Source organism: Nicotiana tabacum, chromosome 9 (genome assembly GCF_000715075.1).
Source record: "Nicotiana tabacum cultivar K326 chromosome 9, ASM71507v2, whole genome shotgun sequence".
NCBI classification, from domain to species: domain Eukaryota; kingdom Viridiplantae; phylum Streptophyta; class Magnoliopsida; order Solanales; family Solanaceae; genus Nicotiana; species Nicotiana tabacum.
The window spans coordinates 107,243,016-107,258,469 of NC_134088.1; the positions used below are offsets into that span (position 1 = coordinate 107,243,016).

Here is a 15,454-nt window from a genome sequence, read left to right on the forward strand (position 1 = left end):
GTAAAAACTCGTGATCATATCGACTTTTGCTAGTAGACCCTAAAAATCACAAAACACAAATTACACTTCAAGTTGTATGTTTCACAATGCTTCAAGTCTTGGCTGCTTTGTGCTTGAGTATATTTTTATAAATAATTTAGTATTAGCCTATGTGAAAATAATACTAGAGCAACATATTACATATTTGACTAATGATTCGAATAGTTATTCCACTTTTTATTTATTTTCAAATCATGATCCGAATAGTGATTCAGCTTTCATTTGTTTGCAAATCTTGCTTATTATATAAAATATAATGATAATTTTATCTCTAAGTAGTACCCATGTAAATGCAAGTTGGTCTCACTAAAAAACTAAAAACAAGAAATTAGGACCAGTGGATCACTAAGATTGTCGGTCAACTTGTCGGGGATTTGGGATTCCAAGTTTGAACTTTTGGAAAGCACAAAAGCATAAATTGACAAAGAGAATAGAGGTCAAAATGTGGGCAACCCTACAATCAAAGATTAAAAATCAGATTTTGAATAAATTATCAAATATAAAATATAAGAGAAAAACATGAAGCAAAAAATCATAAAAGAAGAATTGAAGAAGGAAAAAGGGTCTAGCTTGTAAGGGAGAAAGTGGTGGCAACTAGCAGCAAAAATCGGTCAATAGAAACAGAGTCACACGGTCACAGACAGAGGCGAAGGAACCCTAGTTTTTTTTTTTGATTTGGGATTTAGAGTTTTGTCTTTTGTTTATTAGAAAGAAAAAAGCTATTAAAAATGTTAGTTTAAAGGAAAGTCAGAGGAATTGTTGGAGTTGTTTGGGAAAACGTCGTCGTTTACTCATTTAGTTTGTGCTTTTAAAAAATATTATAAAAATAATGATAACACACTGCTCATAGAGGGATTCGAACTCTGGTGTCTCACAATGAACCCAGACCCCCTTACCATTGAACCAAGACCATTTTTATTGCTCTCCCCCTTACCATTGAACCAAGACCATCTCTCTCTCTCTCTCTCTCTCTCTCTCTCTCTCTCTCTCTCTCTCTCTCTCTATATATATATATATATATATATATATATATATATATATATAATGTAATAAATCTTTCAATACAAATATAGGGTCTCGGAAAAAGTAACTGGATTCGCCCGCACCCACAAATATAGCTCCGCCCCTGGGTGGATATGATTCCTACTCTAGATAGAAATGTCGAGCACCCGCCTTAACTTGACAACTTTTATTTAATTTTTTCTTAAATTTTACGTGGTCTTTAATACCCCCTTGAACTTTGAAATTCGATAGTCTCCTAGATGTTGATGTGGAAAAAGAACATGAATACACTTTTTTTAGGTGCGTGGGAGTGAAGAAAAAATCAGCTTCCAAGTGAGGTATTTTTCAAATATTAATTGCCACATAATCAAATATAATAATAATTTATTTATTCCAATTGTATTTCTCGTTGTTTCTTCTTGATACACAGTGCATATTTTTTCCATATTGTATTTTTTAAATATAATGAATATATATTTCAACTATGTATTTGTTATCTTTTTTTCCGGTCCAAATCTATAAAGTTAGTTGAAACTCTATTTATTTTAGCCAAATAAAAAGAAGATTTAGCCAAAGTAATGAAGTTCAAATTGTGTATTTTTTACAAAAAGAAATAACTACTGTGTATTTTTTTATATTCATGCAACTATTTATTTAAACTATGCATTTTTTTCAAGTCAAAATCGCAAATATTTGACCGAAATTTTACTATTTTTTGCCTAAATATTTACTTAGCCAATATATGGAGTTCCAACATATTTTTTATTTTTATTTTTATTTTTTAAATGCAATGATAATATGTTCTAACTGTACATTCCTTCTTTTTCTGACCAAATATGTAGAAATAACTTGATTAAAATATCATTATCTTAAGCCAAATAAAAAATTATAATAAAAATAACGTTTTTTCAAGTTTTTTTAAAAACAGATTTTGGCACAAAAAAATAATTTAAATAGTTGGATGACTTAGAAAGATTTAAAAAAAAAAAATATTGTAAAAAATACCACATGGATGAAAATTTTTTACGTGACAGCACGTGTGTCACAATCTCATGGATTATCAGCGTCCAGAAGAGTCAAGGCTATGAAATTGCCTAAGTTCTTAGGGGTCACGAACTATTCTGCCCTTACTCTTCTATGAGAGCGTGATCTTTGAATCTGTACAAACCTATTAAAAAAAAGTAAGTTGGAAAAGCATAGGAGGAAAAAATGAGAGCATTAATTAAAAAATTGAAATTTAAAAACGAAAATATTTCCGACCTACCGGATTCGAACCAGTGACCTAAGGATTATACTGCTTGGTAATTAACCAACTACAGTCCTCCGCTCTACCAACTGAGCTAAGGTCGGAACATACTGTGAATCTCACCATTGCAATAATACCATTACTTGATATTTTTACTATTTGGAGAGAAATAGTTTCTTCTTTGACCACATTTTGCTTAATATTTATTCATGTTTTGAGTTGCTAAATAGTTTACTGCGGATAATTGATAAACCTAGCTGGCTTCTAACTTTAATAGCCTGTTTTGTCGAGATGCAAAAATCGGCTTAATTTAAAAAGTATGTTTTTTCTCAAAAGTACTTTTGGTGAGAAACAGTTTGTGTTTGACTGTTAATTTGAAAAGCATTTTTGAACAGCAATTAGTGTTTGATCAAGCTTTTAAAAACTGCTTCTAAGTGTTTTTTTCTCAAAATTATTTTTGGAGAGAAGCTACTTTCTTTTTACTTCTCCAAAACTGCTTTTGCTTCATTTTTTTTTTCTTCCAAAAACTTGGCCAAACACATCAACGTTGGAAAAAAAAAAGTGCTTCCAGGTTTGGAAAAGCTTGGCCAAACAGACTATAACTGTAATCAGATCATATAAGACTTTGGGCGAGCAGCCATATTCAGCATATCCAATTTCACTTTGAGCTGCACAAGAGCTCGCAATCTAATCAAATCATTGTCCTAAGAGCTAAATGATATACAACATAACAATGACTGACCAAAATGTTATACACAAGGGTAAGGATCACATACATTATCATAAACAGCTAACGGTAAAAATCTTGTGGGAAAGAAAAAGAAATGTGGCGTAGAAGACAAATATACAGACCCAAAAGTCCAAAACATCGCCTTAAAAACAGAGAACCTAGGGGGCACAAAATATGTCATTTGGCCAATTTTTGGTCTTATTTTACTCTGCAACCCGTGACCACTGAATTATTGAATTACTACTACTCTCTTCTCTATCTATCTAATAACGTAGTAACGTTTCACCCCATTAAAATACAACATTAAAGTTTCTGACATATCCTCGCTGTCTCCAAGCTGGTCCTTTCCATATTCTCTCTCCCACTTTACGATTAAGGGTAATTACTGTATCCCCTCTCCTCTCCCATGTTCTTTAATTACTAGATCTCCTCATTCATTGAATCAGACTCTACAATTATTTTTCCCACAAATGTCAGTAAGAACATACAAAAATTCAACATCATTGAGATTGAACATGAACCAGCGTTGCCAAAAGCGAAAAGCTTGAAACTTTAAGCGCAAAGAAAATGCAACTAAAAAAAGCAAATTAAAATATATATGAAATTCAAAAAAAAAAAAAATAATCCACTCCTAATGTTTTGTTGATAATACTTGTTGTTTAGTACTGTCGTGTTCAAGATAGAACTCAACTCATGGACATTGAGGCACACGTCTTAAAGCCTTGGCTGGCATTGAATCGTAGCTTAAGAGGGACGAAGCGTTCTTGCGCTTTTCAGAGCTTCAAAACTTAAGCGCAGCCTTTGACAATAGTGACATGAATATAGTATTATCAATTTCTTTCAAAACTTAAGCGCAGCCTTTGACAATAGTGACATGAATATAGTATTATCAATTTCTTTCTAACTTTCTTCCTTTCGTATAATTGAGTAAAATTTCTACAATGATACACAAGAAAAACAAAGGAATTGTACAGCAAAGCAGAAGCATCCACACTGCAGACCATGCTTATTTTCTCAACCATCTTCTGTCTCTTCTTATTTCCCCCATACCATACCAAAAAAATAATATTCCCTCTCCTCACATGTACACAACATAAGCTAATGTCCACCCAAGCCGCATCTACAACCAACCACATCTTGCCAACTCAGCTTACAGTACAATCTCTCTAATCTTGGACCCCACTTACCAATTTTCTGAATTCCTCCTAACTCTATATACATTAAAAGCGAAACATATACATAGTTGTCCTGTCTCTCTCTCTCTCTCTCTCTTCTTCTTCTTCTGCTAAAAATAAAGAACAGTCCAATACATCCATAGCTGTCTCCCACATTTACACATTTCCACGTCGATTAAAGAGCCTTTCTTAGCTGGCAATAGATTCTATCCCCATAATGAGCTTCACACGTGTCAAAATTCTATTCGTTTACAACTCTTGACCTGCGATGAGACCTATTCAAATTCTCTGTCAAAGCATGTAGAACCTGCCACGTGGCGTCTCCCTCCACCGTCCGATCATGGAACAAGAGGGACCGTGTAATTCTAGGGTCCCACAACTTCTGTTGTATGATGCTTAAGTTGGTGGCAGTCACGTGTTCGAGAATTGTACCCAGCTTTCCGACGTCTTTCTCCGCCACCGTTAAGGAGATATCCGCCCACGGTACGGCGGAGGAAAATGGCAGCTCTATGCCGTCGGCGATGATCACCGGAACACAGCCTAAAACGACCGATTCCACCAGTCTTGGACTCCAGGGGGCCCACCCTAATGGACATAAACAAAACGTTGACCGTAATATCTCCAATTGGTAACCGGCAAACCTATGCCTTTTCAGGTAAAATCTCCGATCATTCCCATATTTTTGTAATATAACTGTACGAACTTTCCTGAAAACGAAAGGACAAGACAAGAAAGGTCAGGGGTCATTTTCGACATTTAACATTAAAACACTAACAAAATAATCGTTCACGGGCATAAAAAATTACTTGCTGTAATAACGCCCGCTGACATTTTTAGGGTGGACTTCCATTTTACCCCTAAAGAACGCGAAAATATCACGTTTACCAGTAACGTCCGACGTGGCCAGCGTTTTCCGTACACTTTCCGGCGACACATACGGCGGAATAACAACATGTTCTGCTCTTTGACATGGGTGATCATATTTTACACCAAACGTTTGTAATATGATCGAATTTCTCAAAATTTCAGGTATCCCATCTGCCATAGCCACATCCTCCTGTTAATAAAAACACATAAATATCAAAACTTTCACCCTAAAAGACCACAAAGATCAAAACTTTATCTTATTTTTCTAGGAAAAACAAAAAGATTTCTTCTTTATTGAAAGAATAACAGAACAGTCAATGAAAGTTTCAGTTTTTGGACTTACCAACGTGTGAAAACAAGCTCCAAAATCATGAGAAGCAACAAAGACATGGTCAGAACCTAAACTACGATTCCAAAATGGAAATTGTGAAGAAATAAGCTCAACAGCTGAACCAATAAGAGAACGAGCGTGACCAATAGCTGGGAATCCATTAACTGTGCTAAAATTGCAAGAAACATAAACGGGTACGAAGAAAAAATCAGCTTCCCACGGGTCAAATGTTCGGACATCGCTATTTAACAAAGCTCTATGTATTGCCACCTCAGATGCAAACAAATGGTTGCGACATCTTTCATTCGATAACCAATCACTGTTGTATTTTGTTGGTAACTCGTAAACGTAAATCTTTAAACCATTCAACGAATCTGAAACCAAAAAAAAAAAAAGACAATGAGTAAAGATTAACATTAATGTTAGCAAAAAGTAGAAGATTAATAATGTGAAGTAATTAATTACCTTGAGGATGTTTAGGGTATTGAAGAACAGCTGAAGAGTTGATTGATTCAATGAGGGCACGTGAAGCTTTAGATTGAGAAACGGTAGTTTTAGAAATGAAGGAAGTAGTATTAGGTTTGTGATTAAAGAGGAAAGAAGCAAAGAAGTAAAAAGAAAGTGAAAACCAAAGCACCCATTTGAAATATCTGTAACAAAAACTCTTCTCTGATGTTCTAACGTTTCTGCTATTATTATGTAATAGCCTCATTCTTACATAGAAACCTCTGTTTCTATTGTTTGTTCTTTTTGGTTCCAACATTTGTAATTTTTTTCTCCCTTCTTAAACCCCTGGAAAAGAGAAAAGGGCTATGGTGTGTAGCTGGTGAAATGGGGCTGTCGTTTTTGGTATTGAAGTAGAGATGAAGAAACAGGGGATGGTTTGTTAAAAGTTCGTTTTAACTTGAAGAATAAAGAAATGAACGAATATGCCACAGAAAAAGAATTGACACATAAAAATAATTTAGTATTGGGGTTTGGTTCAGTTTCTGTTTCCCAAGGAAAATAATAATAATGGAGGTCATGAAGTTGCAGAGATGGCAGAGAGAGAAAGTGAGAAGAGAGAGAAAGGGTCACATTGTGATGGAGCAGAATGAATAGCGGCATGGCTCTCGGTTTCGAAGTTGGCTTTTAATATGTTATAAGTTTAAATACCAAAATAACCTTGAAATATTTTTTTTTCTATTAGTTTTCGTATCATACCTCCGACTAATCTGAAGTCGTGTTATATATCACACATAATCACTGACGAAGGATTCCTCGAGTCCCCGCCTATGAAATAGTCGACATTTAAATTAAAACTTATTAAAGGATAAAGAGTTAGTTTCTTGTCGGGGATCAATTTCATATTTAAAGCTCGAATTCGAAATCTTTAAATAAAAATAAAATAATTATATTTATTTAAGTCACAACTCTCGATGTTAAGAAAATATTGAATGAATCAACCTTTGAATAATTTCAACTATAATGTCGTGTGGAAGTGTAATTTACAAGTTGGAAGGTCAAAACACTCATGTTTAGTTGATAAGTGTATTTGATAAAAGAGTTATTTATGATCTCATTTATTAGCCACTTCACATAGTTGGAATTAATACTACTAAATTCTTGACAGATATAGTAAGATCCTAGTATTAAAATCTTGGACAGTGAGATCCAGATCTATACAAAGTGTGATATTTTGAAAATTGATTTAGTCCTTGAAACTCTCTAGTTTAGTCAAAATTATCAACTTGTTTCTACAGATTTCACATAAAGTGTGAAATATTATGTAAACGTGTAATTTTTATTCAAAGTTTGAATTTGAGGGCCTTGGAAAATTCTTAACTCTATATTTATTGTATTTTCTTCAGCGGATTCAAGACATTAGTTCTAGACTGCGTGAACGCGACTTTGTGTAACGGCTGCCCTTTTTTTGTTTACTTTTTACAAAAATAAAATAAAATAAGCATATGAGGTTTTGAAATATTTTCTCAATCTCAACGTGGAAACAAACGAGTACATTTGATATCTTTGTTATTTTTGAAGGTTAAATATTAATACTATTCACTTCACCTCATATTGACATATTTATGTGGTTAGGTTTGAGACACTTACTTGCAGTTATTGGGTATTAGTTCACGTGAGTTTACAAATTTTGTTCAAAATTTGTGTTTGTATTAGTAAAATCGCTAAATGTGTAATAATATTTAGCTATGAATCTAGCCTATTTGTCTCGTTATCATTGAACATTAACTTAATATCGTTAAGATAAAATTCAAATCTAGAATCCACCTCCAATTTGATCAAGTATTGTTGGTGTTTATAGCTTTAATGAGGAACTTGCTTTTCTTCCAATTTGAATTAGGTTGACTTGAGAATATTTTTTACTATTTAAAAAGAAAAACGGAGAGGGAGTGAGGGTAAAGTAGGAAACTAGAAAACGATAAAATCTAACAAAAAAGTTTGAGAAAGAGTGTATCTGAAAAGTGACTTTGAGAGACCAGCCAGTTCAATTTTGTTTGTTTTTTTTTTTTTTTTCAAGTGTTGTACTTAAAAAGTTGATATAATTCCATACCCAGAGACAGGGCACATGATGATTGGCGAATAAACATCGTCACTGTATTTGATTTTAGTATTTGTTGTTGTCTTTTAGGTTGTCCAAACATAGGAGAAAAAATTCCTTTACTTGTCCGCATGCCCTGTTATTAGTTGTTAAAAAGATAACTTTAAACGATATTTTTGAAATTAAAATTATACATAAATTAATATGCATTTAAAATTAAAGATTTCTTACTGAATTACAAGTTGTACATATCAAATTTATCTCATTTTTCATGCTTTCCTGATCTGACAAACTGATACAAATTAGGCCAACAAATGAGAATTGCTACAAATTCGTAATCTTGTAGAATCAATGAATCCAAGACCATTAATCCATAAATTCTCGATAATAAACCATCACAAGTCCTTTTAATGTACCAATCAAAAATGACTATATAATTATGAATATATCCATTACTTAAGATTGTGGTGGAATAGATAAAAGATTTTAATCATTAATCAGATAAAAATTTTCAATCATTTATTATAAAGAGCGCTTCCGCTTTAATGGATATCATGCGGACTAATTTTAAATTAGTCGTGCCGAAGCGAGTAGCTGACACCTAGTGAGACATCGGTAACTCTCACTAATATAATATGTACCTTTTTCATTTTTTGTATTGGTTATTTTATTCATGTTCGCTAGATAAGTAAATAAATATATTAGACAAGACATGAGTTTATTGTTATTTTGTTTGTAACATCGCTATCACATATATCTCTATCATATTAAACAGTATATTTATCACCTAATATTTAACTAATCGGCCCCTGAAGCTTTTTGCTTTTAGTTTAGGATAACAACATTCTAAAATACTTTTGTACTCACCTTTTAAACTTCATCAATTGAAGACAAAAAGTTCGTCACCAGAAAGTCTAATTTACTCCATCTCAACAGAAAATTGAAAATTTTATGTTGAAAAAAAACTTTTCTTTAAAATGGACTTAAGTTAACCTTCTTTCCTAAGAGGAGAATAAAGAAGGATTATTCTTATTCGTATTCCTTTTATATAATTTGTTTTTTTTTTAAAAACAGTCTCAGCATTTTAATGCCTTTCACATCATTTTTTTATAATTACAGTGTCCAACCCAACTTGCATGTGTCCCGATTAATTTTAAGAGTATATGATACTTTCTACTAAATTAAACAATTTTGTCCAGCAACATTTAAATAAATAAAAAAAAATTACCTAATATTTTTACCGGCGGTCACCTTTCAAATTATTAGTGTTTCCCATCCAAATAAACTTTCCCTTAAGAAAGCTCGTATTATTATTGTTAGAGCGTTACCACTCTATTAAATTAGTCATTAGGAAAGATAAATATTCTTAAAACTTTTGAGTGCCAATAAGTTAACGACTTAGTGGTGATGCTAAAGAAAATGTTCGTATCTTTTCTTTTCTTTTTTTTCCTTTTCATCCCCTTTCTTTTTTGCTTCCTTTTATCTCCTTAGCACGAGAACGAGAATGTTCTACGCAACATCAATTAATTCACAGTTTCATCGGGCGGCTCAACATATTTCGGGGCCTAAGGCGAAATCATATTTGGAGGCCCTTAATCCCAGTATAATTCTACTAGTGGTCTTGGGAGAGTAGTTTGTACGCAGAACGTACCCCTACCATGGAGTAGAGAGGATGTTTCCGATAGACCCTCGGCTCCCTCCCTCCAAGAACTCCCCACCTTGCTCTTGGGGTGACTCGAACTCACAACCTCTTAGTTGGAAGTGGAGGGTGCTCACCACTAGAGCAACTCACTCTTGTCAAATATACTAATTAATGAGGAAAAAAAATTATCATAATTTATAAATTTATTGTATAAAATAACCTCAATCAAGTAACAAAAAATATACTGTAATATTTTTTTTATTTTAATTATTTATATAAATTATATAATATATAATAGTAACAATAATAATAAAAATTTAAAATAAAAAAATTGGGGGCCTGCCTCACTGCCAAAGCCTTAGAGCCGCCCCTGTGTTTCACACCATATAACAACTTTCGGCAATTAATAAAGAGTAATTCAGCCTGATTAAAGTGGAAAGTGTTAGTGGTATCAAGAATAAATACATGACCTAAAGCCATAGAAGCAGAACATTAAAGATGAAAAGCTACTTCCTTATCTATCGTTCAATCAAATTATAACAAATCTTTTGTGCTTGAAAGTTAAAACACATGAAAACTGAGAAACGTGTTCTCAACGTACATTTTCCTTAACTGTTGTGTCGAACAAAAACGCAATCCATATCTCCATATACTCCGTTCGTTCATTTTTAGTTGTCCACTTTTAATTTTACATTCTCTTTAAAAAAAAATTAATGAAGTATATATTTTATAATTTTATCCATAATAATGATAGCATTTCCAAAAGTAATGGAAAATAATTTGGGGAATGAGTAGTTAATGATAAGGGTAAAACAAGGAAAAACTGTTTTTCTCTTAATTTAGTATAGTTAATGAGTAAAATTAAAAATATATTTTTAGTATAGTGCACACGTAAATATGAACGGATGGAGTATATAAAAGGGAAACAAAGAAAAAGTCTAAGCCAATCTTCCATCCTGCTACCTTATAATTCCAAAATTGAATGATTCAAGTGGAAAATATAAGGATGAATTATTGGAAGAAGTCATTGAACTATTTTGGATATGCATTATCCTTTAAAATTACGTCTAATAGACTCAATTCGAAGGCCAATGAGCTGAAATTAGACGTCGTCATTATTCGGGTATTGGATTATCGATCAACCACAACTAATTATATATGGGGCCAAACAAATATACGATTAACAACTGGATTAGGTAATGGATCGACATTTATCTGAATACGTTACGTATTTAAACAAACCAGGTAGTTATTTAGCTAAGTAATATTGAGAATAGTAGAGATCGTAGTGGAAGTCTCTTTCATGCATTCGCTAAGAAGTTAAGGAACCTTCTAAAGTATAATATTATATATTTGTTCCACAACTTTTTACTCCCATATTTCAATTTACGTGAACCTATTTGACTGAGCACGGAGTTTAAGAAAAGAGAAAAGACTTTTGAACTTATGGTATAAAATGAGACACATATATTTTGTGTCGCTATAAATCATTGCATAAAAGTAAATTGTTTCCAAATAAGAAAAGAAGTCATTCATTTTGGCATGGACTAAAAAGGAAATATGTTCACATAAATTGAAACGGATGGAGTATTATTTATTTAATGGGTTGTTATATTAGTCTAGATAAAGTATAATTTGTTTTTAGCCCCTGACCAGACACGTCTTCTTCTGGTTTAAGGATCAAAATTGTTATTGCTATTAATTAATTTTAAGAGCTGAGCAATATAAGAAAAAAGTTTAGAAAAATTAGGTAGGTTAGTTAAATAAATTCAATAGCATAGTGCAACATAAAATCAAATGTAGTGCGCGCACGTCAATAGTCAACTAATCCAATAGCAATCTAAGAGCTAAGACAATCTCTCAAGTACTTATCCAATGGTAGAGGAAATAAACTCGAAAAATATATGGGGCTCATATAACTTAAAAAAGAAAGAAAAAAAATGAAAAAGAACCTTTCATCCTTTAATATATCGTGTAGCTCATTAAAAGGGGAGGCTGCGCTCTATCAAAAAAAATTTAATTCAGAACTCGAATTTAAAATATCTGATTAGAGGTGGAGTTGGATCCATTCAATCTTACTACACTTATAGCATGTTTGACCAAGCTGAAAAAATCAGTTTATTTTGAGAATTTTTTTTTTTAAAAGTACTTTTGATGAAGTAATTTGTGTTTGGCTAATTAATTTGAAAAGTACTTTTAAGCAACAATTAGTGTTTTGACAAACTTTTAAAAAGTGTTTCTAAGTGTATTTTTTCTCAAAAGTGTTTTTCAAAAAAATGCTTTTGGGGGGAAGATTCTCCAAAACTTCTTCTGTTTTTAATCAAAAACACTTTTTACTTTCTAAAAGCTTGGCCAAACACCTTAATTTTGGCAAAAAAAATACTTTTGACTAAAAAAAATACTTTTAGCCAAAAAAAAAAAAATTGGCGAAACATGCTATTAGTTAAGAGAAAAAAAGTTAGAATAATATCCGATTTCTCTCCTTAAAAGAAAAAGAGAGAAATAAAGTTTCTTTTAAGACCCATCAAATCTTTTTCCTCCATTTATTATAGTATTTCTTTTTCCATCACTTCCTTATATAGTTTCTAAAAATAAGTAAGTATCCAATCACTATTGAATATGATGGACAAGGTTGCTTCTAAGCATAAACAAGAGAGGACCCACATGCGTGTCAATTTAAAACTATCTAATACTAAATTATAACCCCACAAACACAATAACCTAAAACAGTGATGTGGCCTCCTACTCATTTCAATTTCAGATTGCTGGACCATATAATAACACTTTTATTGTCAAATCACAATCATGAACCCATCAAGGTCCGAGGCTATGTGATACATAATTACTCTGATCATATTAATAATCATATTACTACTTTGCTTACTCCAAAATATTGAGATTCCCTACTTATTAAGTAATAGATAATTATTCATGGATAATTGAATTGACCAACTTTAAAAAATAAATGTCTTGAAGGAGAAATTGTTATTTTTTTCTTAAGCAATTCTGAAAAGAAAGAAAAAGGAACAACTTCAACTTGTTGTGCAGGAGTTTTGTATAAACCTGTTTACCATCTCAGCTATGTAATCTTTTAAATTTTTGACATCGTTTGTGAATTTTTGTGCTGAACTTGAGTATGTTCAGACAGTTACTACAAAATAAGAGAAAAGACTTCCTTTTTGCTTTTTGTGATTTTCTGAAGTTCATTAGGCCCAACTAATATGAATCGGCAGTAATGTCCAAAACTTCTAAACTTTTTTCAACTAAAATGCATGTAACACAGTATTTACTTCCAAGAACTATTTTTAATCACAACTTTTAAAATTCTTTTTTTTCAAATTTAAGCCAAATTTATGTCCAAACACTAACTTACCAATGGGGATAAACTGACAAAGCATTCTTCGCGCTAAAAGTTTTTTCATTCTAAGAACTCGAAATCAAGTGCCCTGGTTAAGTTTAGAGGAATCCATCATCGTATAACACTAGTTGATGTTAGAGAAAGGTTATAAACTTTAAAGAACTACTACATTTTAGCACCAATTATTTTTGTGCAAGAAAGAACAAAAACTTGTTGACACACTTTTATAACATTGGTGGATGTGATCAGTGTGCAGTTCATGACTGTTTTGGCTTATCTAAGAAATAAAGAAACATGAGAACCCCATAAATTGTAATGGACTTTCTGTACCCTCAAAACTCTAAAAAAGTCATCATAAAAGCCAGACTACAATTGAAAGGGTTGTGTAGATTCCCTTCCCTTCATGCTAAGTCAATCATAGCAATCCTTTTAGCTTTAATTTTAGACATTTGATTCAGCAGAGAGACCCTACTGGATGTGGAGTGTGAGCTGTGTTAGCACATGCATATTTTGGATACCAAAAGAAAACTAAAAAACTAAGGGAAAGCCATGTGATGAATTATTAGAAGAGAATATTTTTGCATTTACTCTTGTCTTCTTGAAGGCAAACCACCAATGATATAGTTTGAATTGTGTGATAATGTTGTTAAAATGTACTTAATGATGTTTTTAACACGTCTATATGTGAAAGTTATACTCTTTTTATTGTTGTTAAAATTATTTGACTACTTACACTTAATTTAAATGTTTAAACTGGCTACTTACACCTAAAAGTTTTCAAATTCATTGCAAATGAATGTGCAGGTCATCTGGGCTTATAAGCTGTGGGTGTTACTGATAAGTGATAAGTAAAGGCCGTGACCGCTTCTCAGGCAACGAGAGAGTGGTGGTTGGGGTGGTGAATGGTGGAGGAAATAAGGAAAAAGAAGAAGGGAAAATAGTGGAAACAAATAAGTGGTGAAATACGCAAGAAATATCTAGTAATCTAGTGGGAAGGGGGTAGTTATTCCACTTCGAAACAGTCAAATGACACCAAAAAAAAAATTGCATATGAATTTGGTCTAGTGTAAGGTCGCAATCGCATCCTGCACGGATTAGGTGCTAGTCACAGTTTTAAATTTTTTCCAAAGGAAAAAGTATGGTATTTAAGTGAAAAAAGGATAGAGGAGTGTGTCCATTATATATCGAGTTTTAAACTTTGCGCTACTTGCGCTCGAAGATTTCTTAATTTAAAAAGATGGAAAATAATATAACTTGCATTGTGATTTATGGATCAATCGTATTATAACCACTTAACCCACCTCTGTATAAAGCGATATTTTTTTCACAGTAGTTGATTGCAAATTTATGTCGTTGGGCTTATTTTGCTTTACACTATATTTTTCATTTTTTGTATTGGGCTTAGCCCATACATATTTAATTGTGAGTTTCCGGTTCAACTTAATTTAGCGGGTTTTAGTTTGTATAGTTTTGAATTTGTATAAATAAGGGTTCATTTTTTATATCTTTTCAGTCAATAACAATTTCCCAATACTCTCTCACTGACTTGAAGAAACCCTTATTTTATTTTTTATTTCGTATTGATTTTACCTCTCAATTTTTATTATTATCACGATATCAGAGCTCAGATCTTACTTGATCTAGTGATTCTCTCCCTTCCAGTCTTACTCTTGTCGACTTTTATCAACTTTTTCTTAGTCTGTTGTTTTGTTCAATCGTTCCTTGACTTTCCAGCATATTTGAGGTTTTCAATATTTTCTTTGGGCTTTTTTTATCGCATTGCTTTGTTTGGAGTATTATTTCATCTCCTATCAATGCATTTGAGGCACGATTTTATTTTTTTTACGATTTAATCGAAAAGTAGAGTTTTATTAATCTGGGATTTTTACTTTTTACTACTGCAAAGATTTCTGTTCAAACTCCGCGATTTTCTCTTTTATTGCAAGGTCGTTGTTCTTCCGGTAGTGAAGAAATATGGTAACTTAAGTTACTTCTGTATTGCATGTGTTCATGTTGTCGACGTCTGATACAAATGATAATCTTTCCTCCTTTACAAATTCTCCTGCACCTTCTAGTACTACCCTTCATGAGGATAATTACACCCATCCTTGTTATCACATGTTAGGAGCTTCTTTGATCTCTGAACTGTTTGATGGGACATGTTATGATAACGGTGAAAAACTATCTTAGTTGCCCCTGATGGCTCTCATTTAGCTAGGCAATGACAAATGTGTAATGACCTAGTTGTTTCATGGAAAACTAATTCTTTAACCAAAGAGATATCACGAAGTGTTGAATATTGAAAATTTGCTAGGGATATTTCAAATGAATAAGAGAATAGATATAAAGCAGATGCCGCTAGGGTTTTTGAATTGAAAAAAACTTTAAAATGTGATAATTGCTTTCTATTGGTTTGTTCTTGAACTTGGTTGTGACATCTAACTCTAGCCAAGTGGAGTTTCGATTTATAGTTTGAGTTACGTAAGCTAATCGATGTATAATTGTCAGCTTTTTGTCCGCTT

The 15,454-nt window shown here is 32.4% G+C and overlaps 1 protein-coding gene and 1 non-coding gene across 2 annotated transcripts; both read right to left on the minus strand.

Moving 5' to 3' along the window:
• Window positions 1-2,295: 2,295 nt before the first annotated feature.
• Window positions 2,296-2,391, minus strand: TRNAY-GUA (transfer RNA tyrosine (anticodon GUA)). The gene is made up of 2 exons: window positions 2,355-2,391; window positions 2,296-2,331 (listed from the first exon to the last, which is right to left on the minus strand). It is a non-coding gene; the product is annotated as a tRNA-Tyr (tRNA).
• A 1,519-nt stretch (window positions 2,392-3,910) lies between these two features.
• LOC107793608 (putative glucuronoxylan glucuronosyltransferase IRX7) lies at window positions 3,911-6,504 on the minus strand. Its single transcript, XM_016615996.2, has 4 exons — window positions 5,856-6,504; window positions 5,403-5,764; window positions 4,999-5,249; window positions 3,911-4,899 (listed from the first exon to the last, which is right to left on the minus strand). The coding sequence occupies exons 1-4, from the start codon at window positions 6,151-6,153 to the stop codon at window positions 4,434-4,436; spliced, it is 1,377 nt and encodes a 458-aa protein (XP_016471482.1). The 5' UTR covers window positions 6,154-6,504; the 3' UTR covers window positions 3,911-4,433.
• Window positions 6,505-15,454: the final 8,950 nt, after the last annotated feature.

Coding starts and splice junctions, on each gene's coding strand:
- LOC107793608 (XM_016615996.2), bottom strand. CDS start 6,153: ATGTTGGAACCAAAAAGAACAAACAATAGAAACAGAGGTTTCTATGTA. Junction 5,765..5,855: donor ATACCCTAAACATCCTCAAG/GTAATTAATTAC, acceptor TTTTGGTTTCAG/ATTCGTTGAATGGTTTAAAG. Junction 5,250..5,402: donor GAGCTTGTTTTCACACGTTG/GTAAGTCCAAAA, acceptor TTTTATTAACAG/GAGGATGTGGCTATGGCAGA.